Below are 23141 nucleotides of genomic sequence, written 5' to 3' on the forward strand. Positions count from 1 at the left end.
AGGTGACAAATCTTGCTTTGTGGTCTCCATAGCAACAGTGGTGTTGGTCTTCATTACTGTTTCCAGCCGGAGAGTCAGTGTTTCATCAGGAACTGTTCCAGGGAGTAACATTGTCCACGTAACAAATCACAGCCCCTGCACAGATAACTGATAGCAGATCACAATCCACTGAGACAGCGTTGAAACAACACATTTGTCATGCAGGTACATGTGAGCTGCAGGACATGAGAGAGCAGCATGTACAGGAATACTCACACACTGTAGTCGTTGTAGGTTTTGGCTTGCACTAAGGTATTTTTTGGTTGTGTAATATCTTAAAGCCTCAGGACAGACTTTAATGTGATTATTATCAGAGCAATTTACATAATCATTGGTTTTTGGGAGCCAGAGACATGGGGAAAATTATACAAGCTGTGATGTGGGATGACAAAGAGTTCTTCAAGATGACTTCAAATCAAAAAGTATTTGTCACATGCGCCGAATACAACAGGTATAGACCTTACAGTCAAATGATTACTTACAAGTCCTTAACCAACAATGCATTTTTTTTTTAAATACCCCCCAAAAAGTAAGAGATAAGAGTAACAAATAATTATAGAGCAGCAGTAAATAACAATATCGGGGCTATATACAGGGAGTACCAGTACAGAGTCAATGTGAGGTGGCACCGGTGTCGAGGTAATTGAGGTAATATGTACATGTTAGTAGAGTTATTAAAGTGACTATGTATAGATAATAACATAGAGTAGCAGCATCGTAGAAGGGGGGGGGGGGGGGCAATGCAAATAGTCTGGGTAGCCATTTCATTAGATGTTCAGGAGTCTTATGGCTTGTGGGTAGAAGCTGTTTAGAAGCCTCTTGGACCTAGACTGGCGCTCCGGTACTGCTTGCCGTACGGTAGCAGAGAGAACAGTCTATGACTAGGGTGGCTGGAGTCTTTGAGGTCCTTCCTCTGACATCGCCTGGTATAGAGGTTCGCACTACCCTCTGTAGTGCCTTGCGTTCGGAGGCCGAACAGTTGCCATACCAAGCAGTGATGCAGCCTGTTAGGATGCTCTCGATGGTGCAGCTGTAAAATCTTTTGAGGATCTGAGGAACCATGCCAAATCTTTTCAGTATTTTTTCAGTCTTTTCAGTCTTCACGACTGTCTTGGTGTGCTTGGACCATATTAGTTTATTGGTGATGTGGACGCCAAGGAACTTGAAGCTCTCCACCTGCTCCACTACATCCCTGGTTGAAGACAATGGGGGTGTGCTCGGTCCTCCATTGAATCCCGGGAACATATTCCAGTCTGTGCTATCAAAACAGTCCTGTAGTTTAGCATCCGCTTCATCTGACCACATTTTTATTGACCGAGTCACTGGTGCTTCCTTCTTTAATTTTTGCTTGTAATCAGGAATTTGCCAAATCAAGGGCGAGGGAGAGCTTTGTACGCGTCTTTGTGTGTGGAGTAAAGGTGGTCTAGAGTTTTTTCCACTCTGGTTGCACATTTGATGTGCTGATATAAAATAGGTCAAACTGATTTAAGCTTCCCTGCATTAAAGTTCCCGGCCGCTAGGAACGCCGCCTCTGGATTAAATCAAATCAAATCAAATCAAATGTTATTTGTCACATACACATGGTTAGCAGATGTTAATGCGAGTGTAGCGAAATGCTTGTGCTTCTAGTTCTGACAATGCAGTAATAAAGAACAAGTAATCTAACTAACAATTCCAAAAAACTACTGTCTTATACACAGTGTAAGGGGATAAAGAATATGTACATAAGGATATATGAATGAGTGATGGTACAGCAGCATAGGCAAGATACAGTAGATGATATCGAGTACAGTATAACATATGAGATGAGTATGTAAACAAAATGGCATAGTTAAAGTGGCTAGTGATACATGTATTACATAAGGATGCAGTCGATGATATAGCGTACAGTATATACGTATGCATATGAGATGAATAATGTAGGGTAAGTAACATTATATAAGGTAGCATTGTTTAAAGTGGCTAGTGATATATTTACATCATTTCCCATCAATTCCCATGATTAAAGTGGCTGGAGTTGAGTCAGTGTCATTGACAGTGTGTTGGCAGCAGCCACTCAATGTTAGTGGTGGCTGTTTAACAGACTGATGGCCTTGAGATAGAAGCTGTTTTTCAGTCTCTCGGTCCCAGCTTTGATGCACCTGTACTGAGCTCGCCTTCTGGATGACAGCGGGGTGAACAGGCAGTGGCTCGGGTGGTTGATGTCCTTGATGATCTTTATGGCCTTCCTGTAGCATCGGGTGGTGTAGGTGTCCTGGAGGGCAGGTAGTTTGCCCCCGGTGATGCGTTGTGCAGACCTCACTACCCTCTGGAGAGCCTTACGGTTGAGGGCGGTGCAGTTGCCATACCAGGCAGTGATACAGCCCGCCAGGATGCTCTCGATTGTGCATCTGTAGAAGTTTGTGAGTGCTTTTGGTGACAAGCCGAATTTCTTCAGCCTCCTGAGGTTGAAGAGGCGCTGCTGCGCCTTCTTCACGATGCTGTCTGTGTGAGTGGACCAATTCAGTTTGTCTGTGATGTGTATGCCGAGGAACTTAAAACTTGCTACCCTCTCCACTACTGTTCCAACGATGTGGATAGGGGGGTGTTCCCTCCGCTGTTTCCTGAAGTCCACAATCATCTCCTTAGTTTTGTTGACGTTGAGTGTGAGGTTATTTTCCTGACACCACACTCCGAGGGCCCTCACCTCCTCCCTGTAGGCCACTTAGCCACTCGTCATCTGATCCTCACAAGGCACCCCGATCTCTTTCATCGAAATCTCAGTTACTTTCTCCAGCGAATGACGGGGATGAGGGCCTGTTCGGTGTTTGGAGTATATCCTTCCCGTCCGACTCATTAAAGAAAAATTCTTCATCCAGTTCGAGGTGAGTAATCGCTGGTCTGATGTCCAGAATCTCTTTTCGTCATAAGAGACGGTAGCAGCAACATTATGTACAAAATAAGAGCCCTTATGAGCCCCTCCTTTAGAGTAGAATCCTCAAAACAGGTTCTAAATACTGTTGACATCTAGTGGAAGCCTTGGGAAGTGAAACATAACTAATATCACCCTGTATCTTCAATGGGGGCTGAGTTGAAAAACTACAAACCTCAGATGTCCCACTTCCTGGGTGGATTTTTCTCAGGTTTTCACCTGCCATATGAGTTCTGTTATACTCACAGACATCATTCAAACAGTTTTAGAAACTTCAGAGTGTTTTCTATGCAATACTAATAATAATATGCATATATTAGCATCTGGGACAGAGTAGGAAGCAGTTCACTCTGGGCACGCTATTCATCCAAAAGTGAAAATGATGCCCCCTGTCCAAAAAAGTTTTTAAGAGCCAATAAAACGGCAGCCATCCCCTCCGGCGTCATCATGATAAGATGACTTGTACTGACTTTAAGGTTTAACCTCAAGTCTGACTTTAAGGTTAAACTAACATTGTCGTCAAAGAAATCCACAAGAGTGTTGAGGCTCAGTATCTTTTATGTAATTCAGTAACCTTCTATAAATTCTCTCTGTAGTCGACTCCACATCTTTGTGACAATATATCAATTCTGGAGAGAAATTCCCCCTTTAAAACTGTTGTAAAATTGAAATTTTTAAGGTGGTAAATCTGATTCTCCTAAACTAATCCCATTTTTCATACCTCTCTGGCTTCTGCACTCTTTATTTCATTGTTTCTCTCTTTTAATTTTATTTAATAAAAATGCAAGTGCTGTCTCCATGGTGATATCAATTACTCTTGAATACGGAATAGGACACTTGAAAGTATATTGGCTTATTTTTGTTATTCTTAGCAGTCTTATGATTGGAAATACGAAAAAGAATTGATGAAAAATATATTTTATTCTCCACTGCAACAACTCAGTGAAGGTTATATTAAGTGTAATTTAGACTATTGTGCTTGCTGCAGTAGTAGCGAGTTAGCCAGTAAGACATGGTGTGACACAAGACATGTACCTCATCCTGTATGCACACACCAAGTCCAGGCCTATTTGCCTGTCAGGTAGATGTAAACCGCTTCATCCCTATCGACTAGCCCTCTTATCTGAAGTGCTACCTCGACTGCTTATCTCCCTCTCACGCCGTGGCCTGTGTCCTCTCTCTTTCTCTCAGCTCGAGGAGATGCAGTGGCCAGTAGGGGAGCCGGGTGTCCCTATCTCTGTGTGCAGTCTGCCCTGTAAGACAGGTGAGAGGAAGAAGAGGGTAAAGGGCATGCCATGCTGCTGGCACTGTGAGCTGTGTGATGGCTACCAGTACCAATACGATGAGACCTTGTGCCGCCTGTGCTCCTACGACATGAGGCCTGACCCAAACCGGACGACCTGCCAACCCATCCCCATCGTCAAGCTGGAGTGGCACTCCCCCTGGGCAGTCATTCCTGTCTTCCTTGCCATGCTGGGCATCATCGCCACCATCTTCGTCATGGCAACATTCGTACGCTACAACGACACACCTATTGTGCGGGCATCGGGCCGCGAGCTGAGCTATGTGCTGCTGACGGGCATATTCCTGTGCTACATCATCACCTTCCTGATGATCGCCAAGCCCGATGTGGGCGTGTGCTCCTTCCGGAGAATCTTCTTGGGCCTGGGGATGAGCATCAGCTACGCCGCACTGCTCACCAAGACCAACCGCATCTACCGGATCTTTGAGCAGGGCAAGCAGACGGTGACCGCGCCACGTTTCATCAGCCCCACCTCCCAGATCGCTATCACCTCCTCCCTCATCTGCCTGCAGCTGCTGGGCGTGCTCATCTGGTTCGCCGTGGACCCGCCCAACACAGTCATCGACTACGACGAGCAAAAGACCATGAACCCCAACCTGGCGCGTGGCGTGCTGAAGTGTGACATCACGGACCTGCAGATGATCTGTTCGCTGGGCTACAGCATCCTTCTGATGGTCACATGTACCATCTATGCCATCAAAACCCGGGACGTGCCAGAGGACTTCAACGAGGCCAAGCCCATCGGCTTCACCATGTACACCACATGTATTGTGTGGCTGGCCTTCATCCCCATCTTCTTTGGCACGGCCCAATCTGCAGAGAAGGTGAGTCATCCCTCTCCCTCCCTCCGCCTGCGCTGCTTCCGCTCCTTCCAGCCTGTGTTTTATCTCATACAAACACACACACTGACACTGACACACACATAGAGATGCAAAAACAGACACACACATAAGAAAACGCGCACACACACAGTGGCTGTGTGTGTTCAAGACTCATTTTCTTTTGATTTCAAATTCACATGGCTTAGATGTGCATAAAAAACCCACACAGGGACCGCAGGAGACGTAAATAGGCATTGTAAATGGGAGGGGGGCATTCTAAGCAGATGAATGCTGTGAGATGCCTGAGGAGAGCATGGAAAAGAGAGGGGTAGTAATTATCTTAGCTCTCACGCCTGGGGCTCAACACTATTATGCCTCATCCTGTGGAGGAAGAGGAGGTGGAGGAGGAGGTGGAGGAGGAGAAGAAGAAAAAGGGGATAAGTCGTCTGACTCAAGACATTCCATTCCTTGACAAGGTGCACTTTAGAAATGCACTTGACATCAGCAGTTACTCCTGACCCCCTATGCTAGTCATTGCTTATCTGAACAGTATTGGTCAGAATACAGACGCATTTATCTGCTCTATTCATGAGTTTCGTGTGATGCTTGGCAGGCCTTGTGTACATGATGTAGCTGAGTGGATGTTTTCCACTGACAGAATATCGACGTCGACAGGAAAGTGTTACTCCTAACCTTTTAAAAGAGCCACACTGTTCAATATCCTTCCTGCTAAGGCTACGGAAAGAAAGAGATCACAATATTATTTTCCTCATCAATTTGCCTCTGATTTCATAGATAAATTACACTCTCAGAAGCGATTAGGAGTTCATTATGTTACGCCCAGTGACTAGAGAGCCTGTAACGTGTTTATCTATCTTCATGCAGTTAACTCTTACAGAACACTGGCTATCGTCTTACATACTCCTAAGCCACAAAGAAAGTGCTAGCCTCTTGATGCAAGGTTATTTGTAGGCCCACTCCTGTGGCCTTCAGCAGATAGGGAGGAGTGGTGTTTACAGGGACCCCTCCATTACCCCTTAAGTGTTTGTGTGTGTGTGTGTGTGTGTGTGTGTGTATGTTTGTGTGTACATGTACATATCTTTGTGTGTTTGCTTTGCGGACAGGGATTGTTTGCTGTATTTGACCAGGCTCCTTATCTCAAAATTACCTTGCACTTGTTGCTTTCGACTGAAAAGGCCCCGTTTGATTTAGATTTATCTTAAACATTCAGGGACTCCGATTATCTAAAGATGTGTCGCAACATGGTGGCGATACGATACCAGGCAACTCCTAATATTGAGCCTAAGATTGTGATATCCAGTTGACCTTACGTTATTGTATCTTGCTTTGATCGCACAGCTAAAGTTCTATTGCGTATTGACTGAATTCTCTACAGCTCCGCCTGCCCTTGTTTTTCCGCACCTGTGCCTACCCGACACCCAAGCCCATGTTGTGTGAAGCCATGTACACACGGCAACAAAATATCACACAGCGGTCCTTTCCCCCCTCTACACCTGCATTCGCTCAGTCAGCCACTCATCAGTCAGCATACAGGCTAATGACTGAGAATCACCAGCTTCCAAATCCAACTTGTTTCATGTTCCGCTGCCTTCCACTCACTAGGAATGGGGAATGATCCAATAGTACATAACTTTTGGAGTAGAACTACAGTGCATTCGGAAAGTATTCAGGACCCTTTACTTTTTCCACAGTTCATTAGGTTACAACCTTATTCTAAAATAGATTCAATTGTTTTTTTTCTTCATCAATCTGCACACAATAACCCATAATGACTAAGCATAAACAGGTTTTAAGAAATGTTTGCAAATTTATACAAATTTAAAACAGAAATATGACATTTACATAAGTATTCAGACCGTTTACTCAGTCATTTGTTGAAACACCTTTGGCAGCGATTACAGCCGAGAGTCTTCTTAGGTATGAAGCTACAAGCTTGGCACACCTGTATTTGAGGATTTTCTCCCATTCTTCTCTGTAGATCCTCTAAAACTCTGTCAGGTTGGATGGGGAGCGTCGCTGCACAGCTATTTTCAGGACTCTCCAGAGATTTTGGATCGGGCTTTGGATGGGCTACTCAAGGACATTCAGAGACTTGTACAGAAGCCACTCCTGCATTGTTTTGGTTGTGTGCTTAGGGTCATTATTCTGTTGAAAGGTGAACCTTCGCCCCAGTCTAAGGTCCTGAGCACTCTGGAGCAGGTTTTCATCAAGGATCTCTCTGTACTTTACTCTACTCATCTTTCCCTCGATCCTGACTAGTCTCCCAGTCCCTGACACTGAAAAGCATCCCCACAGCATGATGCTGCCACCACCATGCTTCACTGTAGGGATGGTGCCAGGTTTTCTCCAGACGTGACGCTTGGCATTCAGGCCAAAGTGTTCAATCTTGGTTTCATCAGACCAGAGAATCTTGTTTCTCATCAGTCGGTGAGTCCTTTAAGTGGCTTTTGGCAAACCAAGCTGGCTGTCATGTGACTTTTACTGAGGAGGGGCTTCCGTCTGGCGCCTCTCCCATAAAGGCGTGATGCAGAGATTGTTGTCCTTCAGGCCTTTCTCTCCCGATTGCTCAGTTTGACCGGGCGGCCAGCTCTAGGAAGAACCTTGGTGGTTCCAAACCTTTTCAATTTATGAATGAGGCAACTGTGTTCTTGCGGACCTACAATGCTGCATAAATGTTTAGTACCCTTCCCCAGGTCTGTGCCTCGACACAATCCTGTCTCTGAGGTCTTTGGACAATTTCTTTGACCTCTAGCTTGGTTTTTGATCTGACATTCAATGTTAACTCTGGGATCTTATATAGACAGGTGTGTGCCTTTCAAAATCATGTCTAATTAATTGAATTTACCACAGGTGGACTCCAAACAGGTTGTAGAAACATCTCAAGGATGATCAATGGAAACAGGATGCACCTGAGCTTCATGTTGAGTCTCATATCAAAGGGTCTGAATACTTATGTAAATAAGGTATTTATGTTTTAATATTTAATACATTTGCAAAAATGTATAAAAACCTGTATTCTCTTTGTCATTATAGGATATTGTGTGTAGATGGATAAGTAAAAAAATGTAGAATAGGTCTGTAATGTAACAAAATGTGGAAAAAGTCAAGGGGTCTGAATACTTTCCGAATGCACTGTACATGTAAGGGATTGTGAATAATTCTGTAATAAACATGTGTACCTGTGTTTAATTAAAGCAAAGACGCAAATAACATTGGAAGATGTGGGTATTACTGCCATTGTCAGCTGTTTTTTAACAACAATGTAAAACATTCTGGAGTGATCAGGTTCCAGGTTTATCTATTTTATTTGAATGTTTCAAGAATCTCTAAGTAATCTCTGTGTATCATTCGTTACATTTGACCAAGTGAAAACCACCTTTGTGAAGAACTCTGTTTTGACTCCTGACATCAAACATCACACAACCAAACTTTTCCCTGAAAGTATAGAAACTTCCACAAGAGTTAACCACACCCGGAAAGGGAAACTCCTGTTAAACCAAACTTTTATACCTCAACACATATCTTGCAAACACTTAAAGTCTTGTAAGATGGCACTTGTGCTTATCTGAACTTCTTAAAGTCGAGCTGCCAAGTTAGATTTCCCGGGGTTAAATATGTCTGGCAAGAAGCACTTCCTCCTTTAACCTTTAAGGGGGAGGAAAAAATAGCATCTTCTGCAGTTGCATCTCCCAATCCGCTTGTATTTCAGCAAATAACTTTATTTGATAAGAGTTAGACTTGACATTTTCTTAGTCAAGGCGCTCTGCCTTCCTGAATTGATACTCTGAATGCCTACTGACTGTGTCTGCCTGGGATTCCACATCTGGAACCTCAAACAACATGCAATGCTCACCAAAGCTTTACAATCAACAGAAGAAGAACTGCGGGAACCAGGGGTATTAAGTTAAGCCTCATCCTTATTTTAGTGGTTAGAGATTGAGAACGTCTTCTGAAAGGGGGAATATCTTTTTAACAAGAAAGCACCAGGCCAAGAGGGTAACCTTAAAGGATATAATAAACTGAGTACATCTACACCAGCCCAGCCCAGGCATGGACATTTGCAGCAGGTGAGTGACATCCAGTTAGATAGTTTATGAGAAGCCCATTCATAAGCAGTTTGGGAGAAGCGGGTCCCCAGAGCAGCACGCGGACACACTTCTTCCTGAACTGGCTAAGCTGAGCCAGGCTGAGAAAGTAGGCCACCCAAAACAACAAGAGACTTGCAGGTAGATGAGAGGAGAATGCAAATCCCCTAGATCCATTATTGAAGGCTTTCTCCACCAGGGCAGGAGAGAGTCCTAATTGTCACTTTTCTGAAAGGTGTCTTTATCGCTGTGTGCATTTATAATCCACATTTTATACTAGACAAAATTGCCTGTGCTGTAAGTACATCCCTAGTGGATATAATTATCTAAAAACCTTTCATCAGTTTTTTGTCTAGGTAGATAGAAGACGGTTGGTGGTTTGGTTTCCTGTTATCTGGATGTTGGCATTTGGCGATGCTCGTGATTGAGATGGTAAAACTCAGGCTCAATCATTTGATTCCTGAATCTTAATAAATCGCTACTGCAGCTATAAATAGAGAGTTGCCAAGCAGTTGTGAAATTTAATTCATGTATTTATTTATGTTAAAGCAACAGGAATTCATTATAAATGCTCTGTGACAAGCTGAACATTCATGTGGTGGCTGAGAGGGAATGCGAATTTGGGTCAAGCTCCCACTGAAGCACTCTGAAAAACCCTGTCTGTGCAGCTAGGACAGCTAATGACCAAAATTGTGTTAACGTGTGTGCGTGACTGTGTGCGTGCGTGCATGTATGTGCGTGTGTGCTCCTTTGTGAATGTGCATGCATGCGTCTGTATGTGTATTACACTTCTTGCGGGCTACTGTACAGTAGAAAAATCTAGTCTCTTACATAGTCAATAAATCTATTTTGGTATGGTCAGCATTGCAGTAGATAATCTCATTACAAGATTATTTTAGCAGTGTTTTAGTAGCTTTGACCAAACTATGTGGTGGTGATGGTGGTGGTCTTGCTATGGATGCCAAACATGGAAGCATAGCGAGGGGTGGAGATCCTCTGGTGATGAGATATTATAAAAACAATCACATGCTCTGTAAATTGACAGCAATCCAGAATTCCATTCTCTTCTGTTTACAATGGTGCGGAAAGGCACACGCTGAGAAGAGCTTGATATGAGCATCATGGTATTCATATGGTTATTAATGCATGGTGAGCCAGATCTCTCGCTCTGATGTTTCTCCGCAGAGAGATGGAGAGAACGAGGGTGGAGAGAGGGAAAGGGAGAGAGAGAAAGGGGAAAGATCAAGAGGGAGAGAGTGTGCAGAGGAGAGAGAGATAAACAGTGTGAACAAGGGAGAGAGAGCAAGAGGAGAGACAATACTAGAAGCTATTGGCATGTCGATGATATTGGTATTTGAATGAGTTGCGGAGATCAGATGGCATGACTGGCATGTAAATGTCTCTCTGTAGATTGTGTGCAAGGCATTACTATGGCATTACTATGGCTGGTGCTATTTACTGTGGAAAACACTATGCAAATGGTGACATTTTCTCTCTCCAACCGATTCAGAGTTGTTCTACCATGCAGACCTTTACAACTGTACAAGAGTGGCATTTCACTCTTTCAAGTGTCATAGCTCAGTTTTGAGTAGCTTTTGGTGGACTTCAAACACAAAGATACGCCCTCTAATGTGTTTCAGCCTAATCTAAGACTCTTGAAGGACCTCTTGTGGGTCTGTGAACTACATGGCTGATTGAAGGATGATTGCCTTTTAAGAATAGGGTTACATAATTCAGAACAAACCCAAGATATAGCCCAGAGTGTTTAAAAATGTAAGTATAAATGGTGTTACATAAGTTTTTTTTTTTTAAGAGATAAAAGCACCTAATGGTCTTTCTACAATTCTGATAAACATGAGCAATGTGATGATTTTGCGAAATAATCCTAAACCGCCCACTACAGTACATGTCTTTGGTCTTTGACTGTTGCTTGAAAACAGCAAGCCTAATATGTGTTTATGTAGCTTAATCTTCTTAAAGGGGCAGTGCAGTCAAAATCATGTTTTTTCTGTGTTTTATATATCAACTCAGCAAAAAAAGAAACGTCCCTTTTTCAGGACCCTGTCGTTCAAAGATAATTCTTAAAAATCCAAATAACTTCACAGATCTTCATTGTAAAGGCTTTAAACACTGTTTCCCATGCTTGTTCAATGAACCATAAACAATTAACGAACATGCACCTGTGGAACAGTCGTTAAGACACTAACAGCTTACAGACGGTAGGCAATTAAGGTCACAGTTATGAAAACTTAGGACACTGAAGAGGCTTTTCTACTGACTCTGAAAAACACCAAAAGAAAGATGCCCAGGGTCCCTGCGCATCTGTGTGAACGTGCCTTAGGCATGCTGCAAGGAGGCATGAGGACTGCAGATGTGGCCAGGGCAATAAATTGCAATGTCCGTACTGTGAGATGCCTAAGACAGCGCTATAGGGAGACAGGATGGACAGCCGATCATCCTCGCAGTGGCAGAAATTGTGTAACATATCACCTGCACAGGATCGGTACATCCAAACATCACATCTGCGTGACAGGTACAGGATGGCAACAAAAATTGCCCGAGTTACACCGGGAACGCACAATCCCTCCATCAGTGCTCAGACTGTCCACAATAGGCTGAGAGAGGCTGGACTGAGGGCTTGTAGGCCTGTTGTAAGGCAGGTCCTCACCAGACATCACCGGCAGCAACGTCGCCTATGGGCAAAAACCCACCATCGCTGGACCAGACAGGACTGGTTGAAAGTGCTCTTTACTGACGAGTTGCGGGTTTTTTCTCACTAGGGGTGATGGTCGGATTCACGTTTATCGTCGAAGGTAATGAGCCTTACACCTAGGCCTGTACTCTGGAGCGGGATCGATTTGGAGGTGGAGCGTCCGTCATGGTCTGGGGCGGTGTGTCACAGCATCATCGGACTGAGCTTGTTGTCATTGCAGGAAATGTCAACGCTCTGCGTTTACAGGGAAGACATCCACCTCCCTCATGTGGTACCCTTCCTGCAGGCTCATCCTGACATGACCTTCCAGCATGATAAATCCACCAGCCATACTGCTCGTTATGTGCGTGATTTCCTGCAAAACAGGAATGTCAGTGTTCTGCCATGGTCAGCAAAGAGCCTTGATCTCAATCGCATTGAGCACGCCTGGGACCGGTTGGATCAAAGCGTGAGGGCTAGGGCCATTCTCCCCCAGAAATGTCCTGGAACTTGCAGGTGCCTTTGTGGAAGAGTGGGGTAACATCTCACAGCAAGAACTGGCAGATGTGGTGCAGTCTATGATGAGGAGATGCACTGCAGTACTTAATGCAGCTGGTGGCCACACCAGATACTGACTGTTAGTTTTGATTTTGACCCCCCTTTGTTCAGGGACACATTATTCCATTTTTGTTAGTCACATGTCTGTGGAACCTGTTCAGTTTATGTCTCAGTTGTTGAATCTCTTTAATATATTTACACATGTTAAGTTAGCTGAAAATAAACGCAGTTGACAGTGAGAGGACGTTTCTTTTTTGCTGAGCTTATTTCCACACTGAGGTTGGAATAATACTGTGAAATTGTGAAAATTATGAAAAGACCACCTGAAATATCAGGTTGTTTTCCATGGGTGGGGTTTTGGACTGCCTGGCAACATAACCAGGCAGTATAAGTTAATAGACCAATAACAAATAGTGTTTGCCTCCTCCCTGCCAATAACAGCTAGTTTTCAGGTTGCATATCTCTCCCAGTAGGTGCCTCCAATTAGGCCCCTCTGTAACGGCTTTCTTGTGGTGAAGGAGAGTCGGACCAAAATGCGGCGTGATGATGATTCATGTTATTTTAATGAAGGAAGAAACTATACATAAAGAAACTACAAAATAATGAAATGTGAAAACCGAAACAGCCTATACTTGTGTAAACTAACACAGACAGGAACAAGGACACTAAGGACAATCACCCACAAAACACTCAAAGAATATGGCTGCCTAAATATGGTTCCCAATCAGAGACAACGATAAACACCTGCCTCTGATTGAGAACCACTTCAGACAGCCATAGACTTAACTAGAACACCCCACTAAGCTACAATCCCAATACATACACACCACATACAAAAACCCATGCCACACCCTGGCCTGACCAAATAAATGAAGATAAACATAAAATACTTCGACCAGGGCGTGACACCCTCATTCAGACCACTCCCAGACAGTCCTAGCAAAATTATTGTATGAGAAATAGCTTTTTGCTAAGAAGCTATTTTTGTTTCTTTGTGACCATTTTTATTGAAAACAATCACATTAAATCACATTACTTAATTGTTACCTAGAAGGTATTGGATTATGAGATAAAAATGGCTGCATTGGACCTTTAAATGTACAGTTAAATACATCAGTCAGACCTAGGCCAGTCCAATGACTAATGTGAAGGTGCTAGATGGAGTTAAATTAGTTATTTCTGGTCAATGGTCTCCAAAGAGTAAGGTGAAGGAAGGAAGTCGTATAAGAGCATATAGCACCCACCATTTTGAGCCAAAAAGCTCAATATACATCAGCTATCGCAGTGTATTTGTATTTGCATTTATTATGGATCCCCATTAGCTGCTGCCAAAGCAGTAGCTACTCTTCCTGGGATCCAGCAATATTAAGGCAGTTTATACAATTTTAAAAACATTACAATACATTCACAGATTTCACAACACACTCAGGCCCCTACTCCACCGCTACTACATTCCTACTGTACTAAATCCATGTGTATGTATAGTGCGTATGTTATCGTGTGTGTGTGTGTGCTGCAGTGGAGAGGCAATGAGTGAATCATGCCAATTAAGACACAGCCAACTGCTCAGTTACTGCTTCTATATACACTATGGATAGTAAGTGCCTCATAAATACTACAGGAGTACGAATGGTTGGAGTACAAGTGGTATCTTTTCCCCCACAGCATCAGAACGCAAACATAGAACCACCAATGGAGAAATTAACAATAAGTAATTGTGTGGTGCTTTTTGCTTTACTCTAGTTAAGGCCAATTTTTCGGCAGTGGTATGACTATGATAGGTTTCGCTCTTGCCTCTCTACCTCATCCATACATCAAGACCAACCTGTAGATAGGGCTGGGTGAGTGCTTGATAAGGTTTATGGGGAGTTTTACTGCGTGAGAATATATTCTAACTAGTGTGGCTTCTCTCTCTCTCTCTCTCTCTCACCCCCTTTTTCCCTCCTTTCTCTCTCTCTCTCTCTCTCTCTCTCACCCCCCTCACCCCACTTTTCCCCTCCCCTCCTCCACAGCTGTACATCCAGACGACTACCCTCACCATCTCTATGAACCTCAGTGCCTCTGTAGCTCTCGGGATGCTCTACATGCCCAAGGTATACGTCATCATCTTCCACCCAGAGCTTAACGTGCAGAAGAGGAAGAGGAGCTTCAAGGCTGTGGTCACTGCCGCCACCATGTCCTCCCGTCTCTCTGTGAAGCCCAGCGAGAGGCCCAACGGAGAGGCCAAATCTGAGCTGTGTGAAAACCCACCCACCGACCCCATGAGTGAGTCATGCAAATGGCAATGAACTTATTCTTTAACAACAACATTTGGCTGCATAGTATCTCCAGTAGTTTAAGTAGCAGCACAATTGAATGATTTATATTCCTAGTTGCTGTTACATGTAACTTCATGGTTTGTGACATCCCATGACACATACCGAGAGGAGTGAGATCCCTGCTCACCATGAGTCAGTCACATAGCAGAGCCCACTGTGCCGAGAATTAGATAATATGCTATCAGACAGAGATAAATTCATCCAACAGCTCAGGAAGTGCACACGGGAGCATGCTATTCCATTCGTATTTCACTGCTTAACCAATATGAGGGCCTTTCCTGTAGATTGACATTAATAGGCCCTTTGCTTTAGTGTAGCTGGTAGCTAAGAGCACAGGAGGTCTGTGTTAAAGACTAGTAATGAGGAACGATTATCTATAACACCCGTTGTGTGTCGTTGACACCACTGTTTGTGTGGTGAAGTGAGCTTGATGATGTGAATTATGATAATATCATAATGTTGAAATGCAGAGACCAATATGACTGGTGGGGATTAAGACATTGATATTACACCTGTGATGGGCAGGATAAATTAATCTCTAATTTACACTGAGTATAAAATAATATTGATTTGCACTTCCGTTTGCCCTCAGAACAGCCTACATTCGTCAAGTTGGCTGGATGTCCTTTGGGTGGTGGACCAATCTTCATACACACTTCATACACACTGTTGAGCGTGAAAAACCCAGCAGCGTTGAAGTTATTGACACACTCAAACCAGTGCTCCTGGCACCTACTACCATACCTCGTTCAAAGGCATTTAAAACATTTGTCTTTCCCATTCACTCGCTGAATGGCACACATACACAATCCATGTCTCAATTGTCTCAAGGCTTAAAAATCCTTATGTAACTGGTCTACACAGATTTAAGTGTGACATCAATAAGGGATCATAGCTTTTACCTGGTCAGTCTATGTCATGGAAAGACCAGGTGTTCCTGGTAACCAGGTGTACACTCAGTGTATATTGCCCCCTATATGTGCTACATGCTTGTCTTATTTTTCTAGACTAAATCAAGAAATGATTGACAGGCCATGGTAATAATACAGTTCCCGTTGGCCCTATATCTCTACCAATCACATGGCACACACCAATGCTTATTCCCTCCTGATTCCGGGAATCCTTCAATCCTTCCAGGAATTTTGCAACCTTACACACCACACATGGTATCCACAGGTGTGCCTCTCTCTCAATTACAGCTCTGATATGACAGCTTTCCATGGAAATTCCTCCAAATGCCCTGTGATGTTCATTGTCATCTGTGTAATGAGCTGGAGTGTGTGTGAATGTGTGTAATTGTGAGTGAGAGAGAGAGAGAGAGAGAGAGAGAGCGAGAGAGAGAGCCTGCGTCAGGAGAGTAACATCGTCTCCTTGCCAGTGACACATGTGGCTCGTGGAGCGAACACACTGTGTAGGGGGCCGACAGCTGTCGTTGCAGCGCATCCCAAGCAGGGTGTTGGCGGAGCACGGATGGAGCTCATCTCCGAGAGGCACTCCCAAATGTGCTCTGTTCATCTCTCACCTTCTTTCTCCCCTACACACACTTCTTATCGCCTCCCCTCTCCTCGCCCCATCTCTCTCCTCCCATCGCCCTTTTATTTTAGCAGCAGTGGAAATTACATTTATTAATGGCAAATGTATGCGCATGACCGCCCCAAAACTTGAACTGCAGCTCCCTGGCCCCTGGAGACTGTCCGTCAGCCCCTGTAACCGTCACAGCGCCAAATAGTGCCTTTCAGGAGGGATCATCTCTGACTGATCTGACTCATAATGATTTAGAGTTATTAAGTAAGAGCATTAGTAGCTTTGATGATTCTACAGTACATCACTATCGATATGAGTCTTAATATCTCTATGATTATCCCTTGCAGAGAAGTGAGTATTTGCCCTGTAATTTTGAGATATTGGACATGTATCTTCACTGTCCCCATAGTGATTATTGGCAGTGTGGATGAATTTACGATTTTTATGTCAATTTTGTTATGATGACCAATCAATACCATGAAAAGGGAATTATCACCCAACCGAGACCGAGAAGAGAGAGGCTGAGAGACATGGAGAAATAGTCAGGAGTTTCCAGTGAGCTGAATACACTGCACTATATTTTGGAAGGTCAAAGAGATATGTAGATATCTACATACAGCATATCACACACATACATTGTATGCATGCGTGCCACACACTCACACACACACACGCAATTTTTTATACCAACCGCACACACATACAACTAAGCCTGCTTATGGGCTAACTGCAAAAATATATTGTATATTTACACATGTTTTATTCATCATAGTCAATGACCAGGACTACAAAATAATACTGTCAGGAGGTGGTAAGACTCTAATTGCACATCCCATGGGAGTTCACCATGGCAACATTTACAGCATTAAGAAGAGGAGTTTACAAAGCTACAGTATGTCTCTGCTTTAAGAAGCGCAATGTGCATCGACCTTCTCCGCTAGGCATGAGCGATAACACTGCATGGGTGGAGTCAAGCACAGTACACAACAGTACCTACCTTGATTCTCGGCAACAGTCTGGCCCGTTTCCATGGCAATATAGAGACTGGGATCACATCACATTTGTAGCGTTTGTTAGGTGACCACTTGCGTGGTGTTTGTGTGTGTTTTTATTTTGCTGGTTAGTATCTGAAAATAGAAACCAGATTTTGACTCAGTCGTGCTGCTGAAGTGACACAATGCACTAAAACAGGCAGCTATTGTGCAATGATTGTGAACACTGTATGTTCACTTGCATGAATGTATGATAGAGTTGGAGGGTATTTATATATTATGCACGTGAATATCTTATTTTATGTATGTATGTGTATGTTTGTGTATTGCTTATTGTACTGTAATTTGTTGTGCTGTTGGATGCCATTATAATCTTTGATCTACCTCGCTTCTCAGGTCAAGCTACGAAGAAAACATATGTGAGTTACAACAACCTCAGGATCTGATGGGTTCCCGGGGAATTCTCCATGTCCTTACTCTGTGATGATGACCAAGACTAGGGATCACAGGAAGAGAATACCGGGACGGGGACACTACCTACCTATGCACTCCAGGACTGTGGTTGGTGTCAACCTTCATCATTTGTGTCTTCTGAAGAGGAGGATGGCAGGGGGAAAGGGAAAACGGAGGGATGGAGATATTTGACATCAGGAGTGAATGAATGATGAAGATACAAACACAGCTGTAAGATGGTAACTGGGCCCTGGTCCGTTCTGTTCTAGAACCAGACCCTGGAACCTCTCTGTAGGGTTTTCCATTAACAGTGAGTGAACAACCTCTGTGATACAGGTGTCGCTGAAAAAAATATGTCTGAACAGTTTATTTCAACAGTTTTCAAAAAAAAAATTGCAATATCCATTAAAGTCATATTCTCTTGCAGTGCTCATGGTTTGTTTTTAAGGTAAGTGAGGTTTCTTCTTAGTTCCTTGTGCCTGATCTTTCATTTTTTCTGACATAACATTATGTTGAATTTTGATTGAATAACTTTAATTAGCAAGCTCCGTCACATGCATTTTGTTTTATGAAATCAACTCAAATCAGCTATTTTAACACAAATAACTATGTCAGAGTGACGGGCAATGTATCTATATTTTTTTGTAAATATCTGAGAGTATTTTCGTGTTTGGATGACAACAAAAAAATATATCCAGTCTATGTTTGATTGGCTTTGGATGGTAAGGAAAAAGCAGCACAAAGTGTTCACATTGCATGTGCCAATGTTTGTCTTTTCTATTTGATGTAAAACAAAAAAAGATCAATTCATTCTTAAAATGACTATGATGTTAACCATCATTCTGCCGTTTATTCATTTCTTTTAAATAAATTACCTGATTCACAAGAGAATATGGCTTTAATCTGTTATTAAAATGGACCCCTCTGCATCTGCAAGCATGTTTGATTTATATAGTTTTGTACAGAGTACATTGTGTTTAATTATCAATGGTGTGGGGCAAAAAAACATGAATATTGAAACATTCATGCAAGTATGCTGTGATGTTGTCTGTCCAATTATCAACATGTAATAAAATAATTTTGTTATCTTTTATACAATCAAACAATGATTATTCAATCATTATTTGTGTGTGTGCACGTGTGAGTACGCGTGTGTTTGTGTTCGTCAATATTTGCTTGGTTCTGTTTAGATGTGGACCCATACTGATTGGGACCATCCTCGTTGGGCAGAACGTGTTGCACCTGTCACCTTGATTGTCAGACGTTAGTTTTGCGCGTGCTAGTACAGGTGATATTTAAGCGCTCTTATTTAGTTGTCATTGTAAGGATATTTCGAACATAAATACACAACGCAGAGGACTAAAGGTCAAGAGAGGACTAAAGGTCAAGAGAGGACTAAAGGTTAAGAGAGTACTAACGGTCAACAGGGAATTATCAATGGAAATAGTTGTTTTCATTTCAACATCTGTTTAGAACCTGTGTAGGAATGTCAGTCCTGGACTCATAGCTGCATGTGCCACGTTTTCATTGGTCTGAATCGTCTGTACTTAGATCCTGAGGCAGGATACATATATTTGGCCATTCCCCAATTTTACTTCAAGGACTTTTAATTGGTCAACCACAGGCTATGGTGGGGGGTTCTAAATTACACCCTGTTGCTTTGTTCTGTGGAGAAAACTGAGGACAGGAAGAATGAATGTCTACTTTTCAGTATAACATCTATGATATGTCCTTTTTGAATTAACTTTTTTTGGCTGCAGGGGCAGTATTGAGTAGCTTGGATGGAAAGGTGTCCATTTTAAACGGCCCGCTCCTCAGTCTCAGTTGCTAATATATGCATATTATTAGTAGTATTGGATAGGAAACACTCTGAAGTGTCTAAAACTGTTTCAAATATGTCTGTGAGTATAAATGGCTGTGCTTATTGTGGTTTGGTGGAGACCTAACATAATCGTTTGTAGTGCTTTCGCTGAAAAGGCTATTTGAAATCAGACACTTTGGTGGGATTAACAACAAGATTAACTTTAAAATAATATAAGACACATGTATGTTTTAGGAATTGTAATTATGAGATTTCTGTGGATTGAATTTTCACTGGTAGTTGTCATATCGAATTTTTCCCCCCTGATTTGGGGTCTGTGTTATTGAAGAATAACATCAACTGCTAACACTTTAAATGTGTTATTACTGCACTTTCAACCATAGAAAAGCACAACAATGTTCAAATGGGATTACAATGTCAGATATTTTGTATTTATTCAACAACTTGATGTGTTATCACTGTGCTTCATCTACATTAATAGCACAACCAAATTACCTGGATTGTTGTTGCGATTACATTAAAAGTGCAAGTGATCAATGCTGTTCGAAGTTCTCCACAGACCTGCAACCTTTGGAGGCTATCTTGAACATGCACGTTTTCTAGGATTACATAATAATAGTTACAGTAACCTCAAAATGTGGCCATGGGATGAGTTATTCATTTTAATGTTAAATAAAAAGATAGCCTTAACTTTAGGCTATTTACTGCATTACTAAAGTCATTTAGAATTGTGTTAGGTTGACAAATATCAACATTTAAAGGAGAAACTGGCTTAATCCTATTTTTTTACTTTTATTTTGGATTAAATTGGAGAAGTTAATGCAACATACAGTGCATTTGTAAAGTGTTCAGACCCCTTGACTTTTTCCACATAAAATTAATTATATAGTTTTTTCCCCCTCATCAATCTACACACAATACCCCCAAATTGTATTTATGATTTTAATTTCACCTTTATTTAACCAGGTCGGCAAGTTGAGAACAAGTTCTCATTTACAATTGCGACCTGGCCAAGATAAAGCAAAGCAGTTCGACACATACAACGACACAGAGTTACACATGGAGTGAAACAAACATTCAGTCAATAATACAGTGGAAAGAAGTCTATATACGATGTGAGCAAATGAGGTGAGATAAGGGAGGTAAAGGCAAAAAAGGCCATGGTGGCAAAGTAAATACAATATAGCAAGTAAAACACTGGAATGGTAGATTTGCAGTGGAAGAATGTGCAAAGTAGAAATAAAAATAACGGCGTGCAAAGGAGCAAAATAAATAAATAACATAAAATAAATACAGTAGGGAAAGAGGTAGTTGTTTGGGCTAAATTATGGGTGGGCTATGTACAGGTGCAGTCATCTGTGAGCTGCTCTGACAGCTGGTGCTTAAAGCTAGTGAGGGAGATAAGTGTTTCCAGTTTCAGAGATTTTTGTAGTTCGTTCCAGTCATTGGCAGCAGAGAACTGGAAGGAGAGGCGGCCAAAGAAATAATTGGTTTTGGGGGTGACCAGAGAGATATACAGTGCCTTGCGAAAGTATTCGGCCCCCTTGAACTTTGCGACCTTTTGCCACATTTCAGGCTTCAAACATAAAGATATAAAACTGTATTTTTTTGTGAAGAATCAACAACAAGTGGGACACAATCATGAAGTGGAACGACATTTATCGGATATTTCAAACTTTTTTAACAAATCAAAAACTGAAAAATTGGGCGTGCAAAATTATTCAGCCCCCTTAAGTTAATACTTTGTAGCGCCACCTTTTGCTGCGATTACAGCTGTAAGTCGCTTGGGGTATGTCTCTATCAGTTTTGCACATCGAGAGACTGACATTTTTTCCCATTCCTCCTTGCAAAACAGCTCGAGCTCAGTGAGGTTGGATGGAGAGCATTTGTGATTTGTGCATTTGTGAACAGCAGTTTTCAGTTCTTTCCACAGATTCTAGATTGGATTCAGGTCTGGACTTTGACTTGGCCATTCTAACACCTGGATATGTTTATTTTTGAACCATTCCATTGTTTTGCTTTATGTTTTGGATCATTGTCTTGTTGGAAGACAAATCTCCGTCCCAGTCTCAGGTCTTTTGCAGACTCCATCAGGTTTTCTTCCAGAATGGTCCTGTATTTGGCTCCATCCATCTTCCCATCAATTTTAACCATCTTCCCTGTCCCTGCTGAAGAAAAGCAGGCCCAAACCATGATGCTGCCACCACCATGTTTGACAGTGGGGATAGTGTGTTCAGGGTGATGAGCTGTGTTGCTTTTACGCCAAACATAACGTTTTGCATTGTTGCCAAAAAGTTCAATTTTGGTTTCATCTGACCAGAGCACCTTCTTCCACATGTTTGGTGTGTCTCCCAGGTGGCTTGTGGCAAACTTTAAACAACACTTTTTATGGATATCTTTAAGAAATGGCTTTCTTCTTGCCACTCTTCCATAAAGGCCAGATTTGTGCAATATGCGACTGATTGTTGTCCTATGGACAGAGTCTCCCACCTCAGCTGTAGATCTCTGCAGTTCATCCAGAGTGATCATGGGCCTCTTGGCTGCATCTCTGATCAGTCTTCTCCTTGTATGAGCTGAAAGTTTAGAGGGACGGCCAGGTCTTGGTAGATTTGCAGTGGTCTGATACTCCTTCCATTTCAATATTATCGCTTGCACAGTGCTCCTTGGGATGTTTAAAGCTTGGGAAATCTTTTTGTATCCAAAACCGGCTTTAAACTTCTTCACAACAGTATCTCGGACCTGCCTGGTGTGTTCCTTGTTCTTCATGATGCTCTCTGCGCTTTTAACGGACCTCTGAGACTATCACAGTGCAGGTGCATTTATACGGAGACTTGATTACACACAGGTGGATTGTATTTATCATCATTAGTCATTTAGGTCAACATTGGATCATTCAGAGATCCTCACTGAACTTCTGGAGAGAGTTTGCTGCACTGAAAGTAAAGGGGCTGAATAATCTTGCATGCCCAATTTTTCAGTTTTTGATTGTTAAAAAAGTTTGAAATATCCAATAAATGTCGTTCCACTTCATAATTGTGTCCCACTTGTTGTTGATTCTTCACAAAAAAATACAGTTTTATATCTTTATGTTTGAAGCCTGAAATGTGGCAAAAGGTCGGAAAGTTCAAGGGGGCCGAATACTTTCGCAAGGCACTGTACCTGCTGGAGCGCGTGCTACAGGTGGGTGATGCTATGGTGACCAGCGAGCTGAGATAAGGGGGGACTTTACCTAGCAGGGTCTTGTAGATGACATGGAGCCAGTGGGTTTGGCGACGAGTATGAAGCGAGGGCCAGCCAACGACACCGTACAGGTCGCAATGGTGGGTAGTATATGGGGCTTTGGTGACAAAACATTTTTTTTCTCATTTTGTCTGTCATAGTTGAAGTGTACCTATGATGAAAATTACAGGCCTCACTCATCTTTTTAAGTGGGAGAACTTGCACAATTGGTGGCTGACTAAATACTTTTTGCCCCACTGTAGTTATAGAGGCCCAAGAAAAAAGAAAACATTTGTCCGATAGGTCTATTCAGAAAGCAGCCGATAAGACAGGTAACGATTAGCGGACCGCAGATGGGCGTTCAGGTAACGTCGCGACGGAGG

General features: G+C 42.6%; 1 protein-coding gene across 1 annotated transcript in view; it reads left to right on the forward strand.

The window, feature by feature from the left end:
* Window positions 1-18820, forward strand: part of LOC109907718 (metabotropic glutamate receptor 7) — a 126127-nt gene extending 107307 nt beyond the window's left edge. Inside the window, exons 8-10 of the mRNA XM_020505863.2 lie at window positions 4142-5077; window positions 14443-14695; window positions 17661-18820. Coding sequence (XP_020361452.1) covers window positions 4142-5077; window positions 14443-14695; window positions 17661-17710 — 1239 coding nt within the window. The 3' untranslated portion in view covers window positions 17711-18820. The remainder of the gene's footprint in view (window positions 1-4141; window positions 5078-14442; window positions 14696-17660) is intronic.
* Window positions 18821-23141: the final 4321 nt, after the last annotated feature.

The sequence above is a fragment of the Oncorhynchus kisutch genome, linkage group LG17, assembly GCF_002021735.2.
Source record: "Oncorhynchus kisutch isolate 150728-3 linkage group LG17, Okis_V2, whole genome shotgun sequence".
NCBI lineage: Eukaryota > Metazoa > Chordata > Actinopteri > Salmoniformes > Salmonidae > Oncorhynchus > Oncorhynchus kisutch.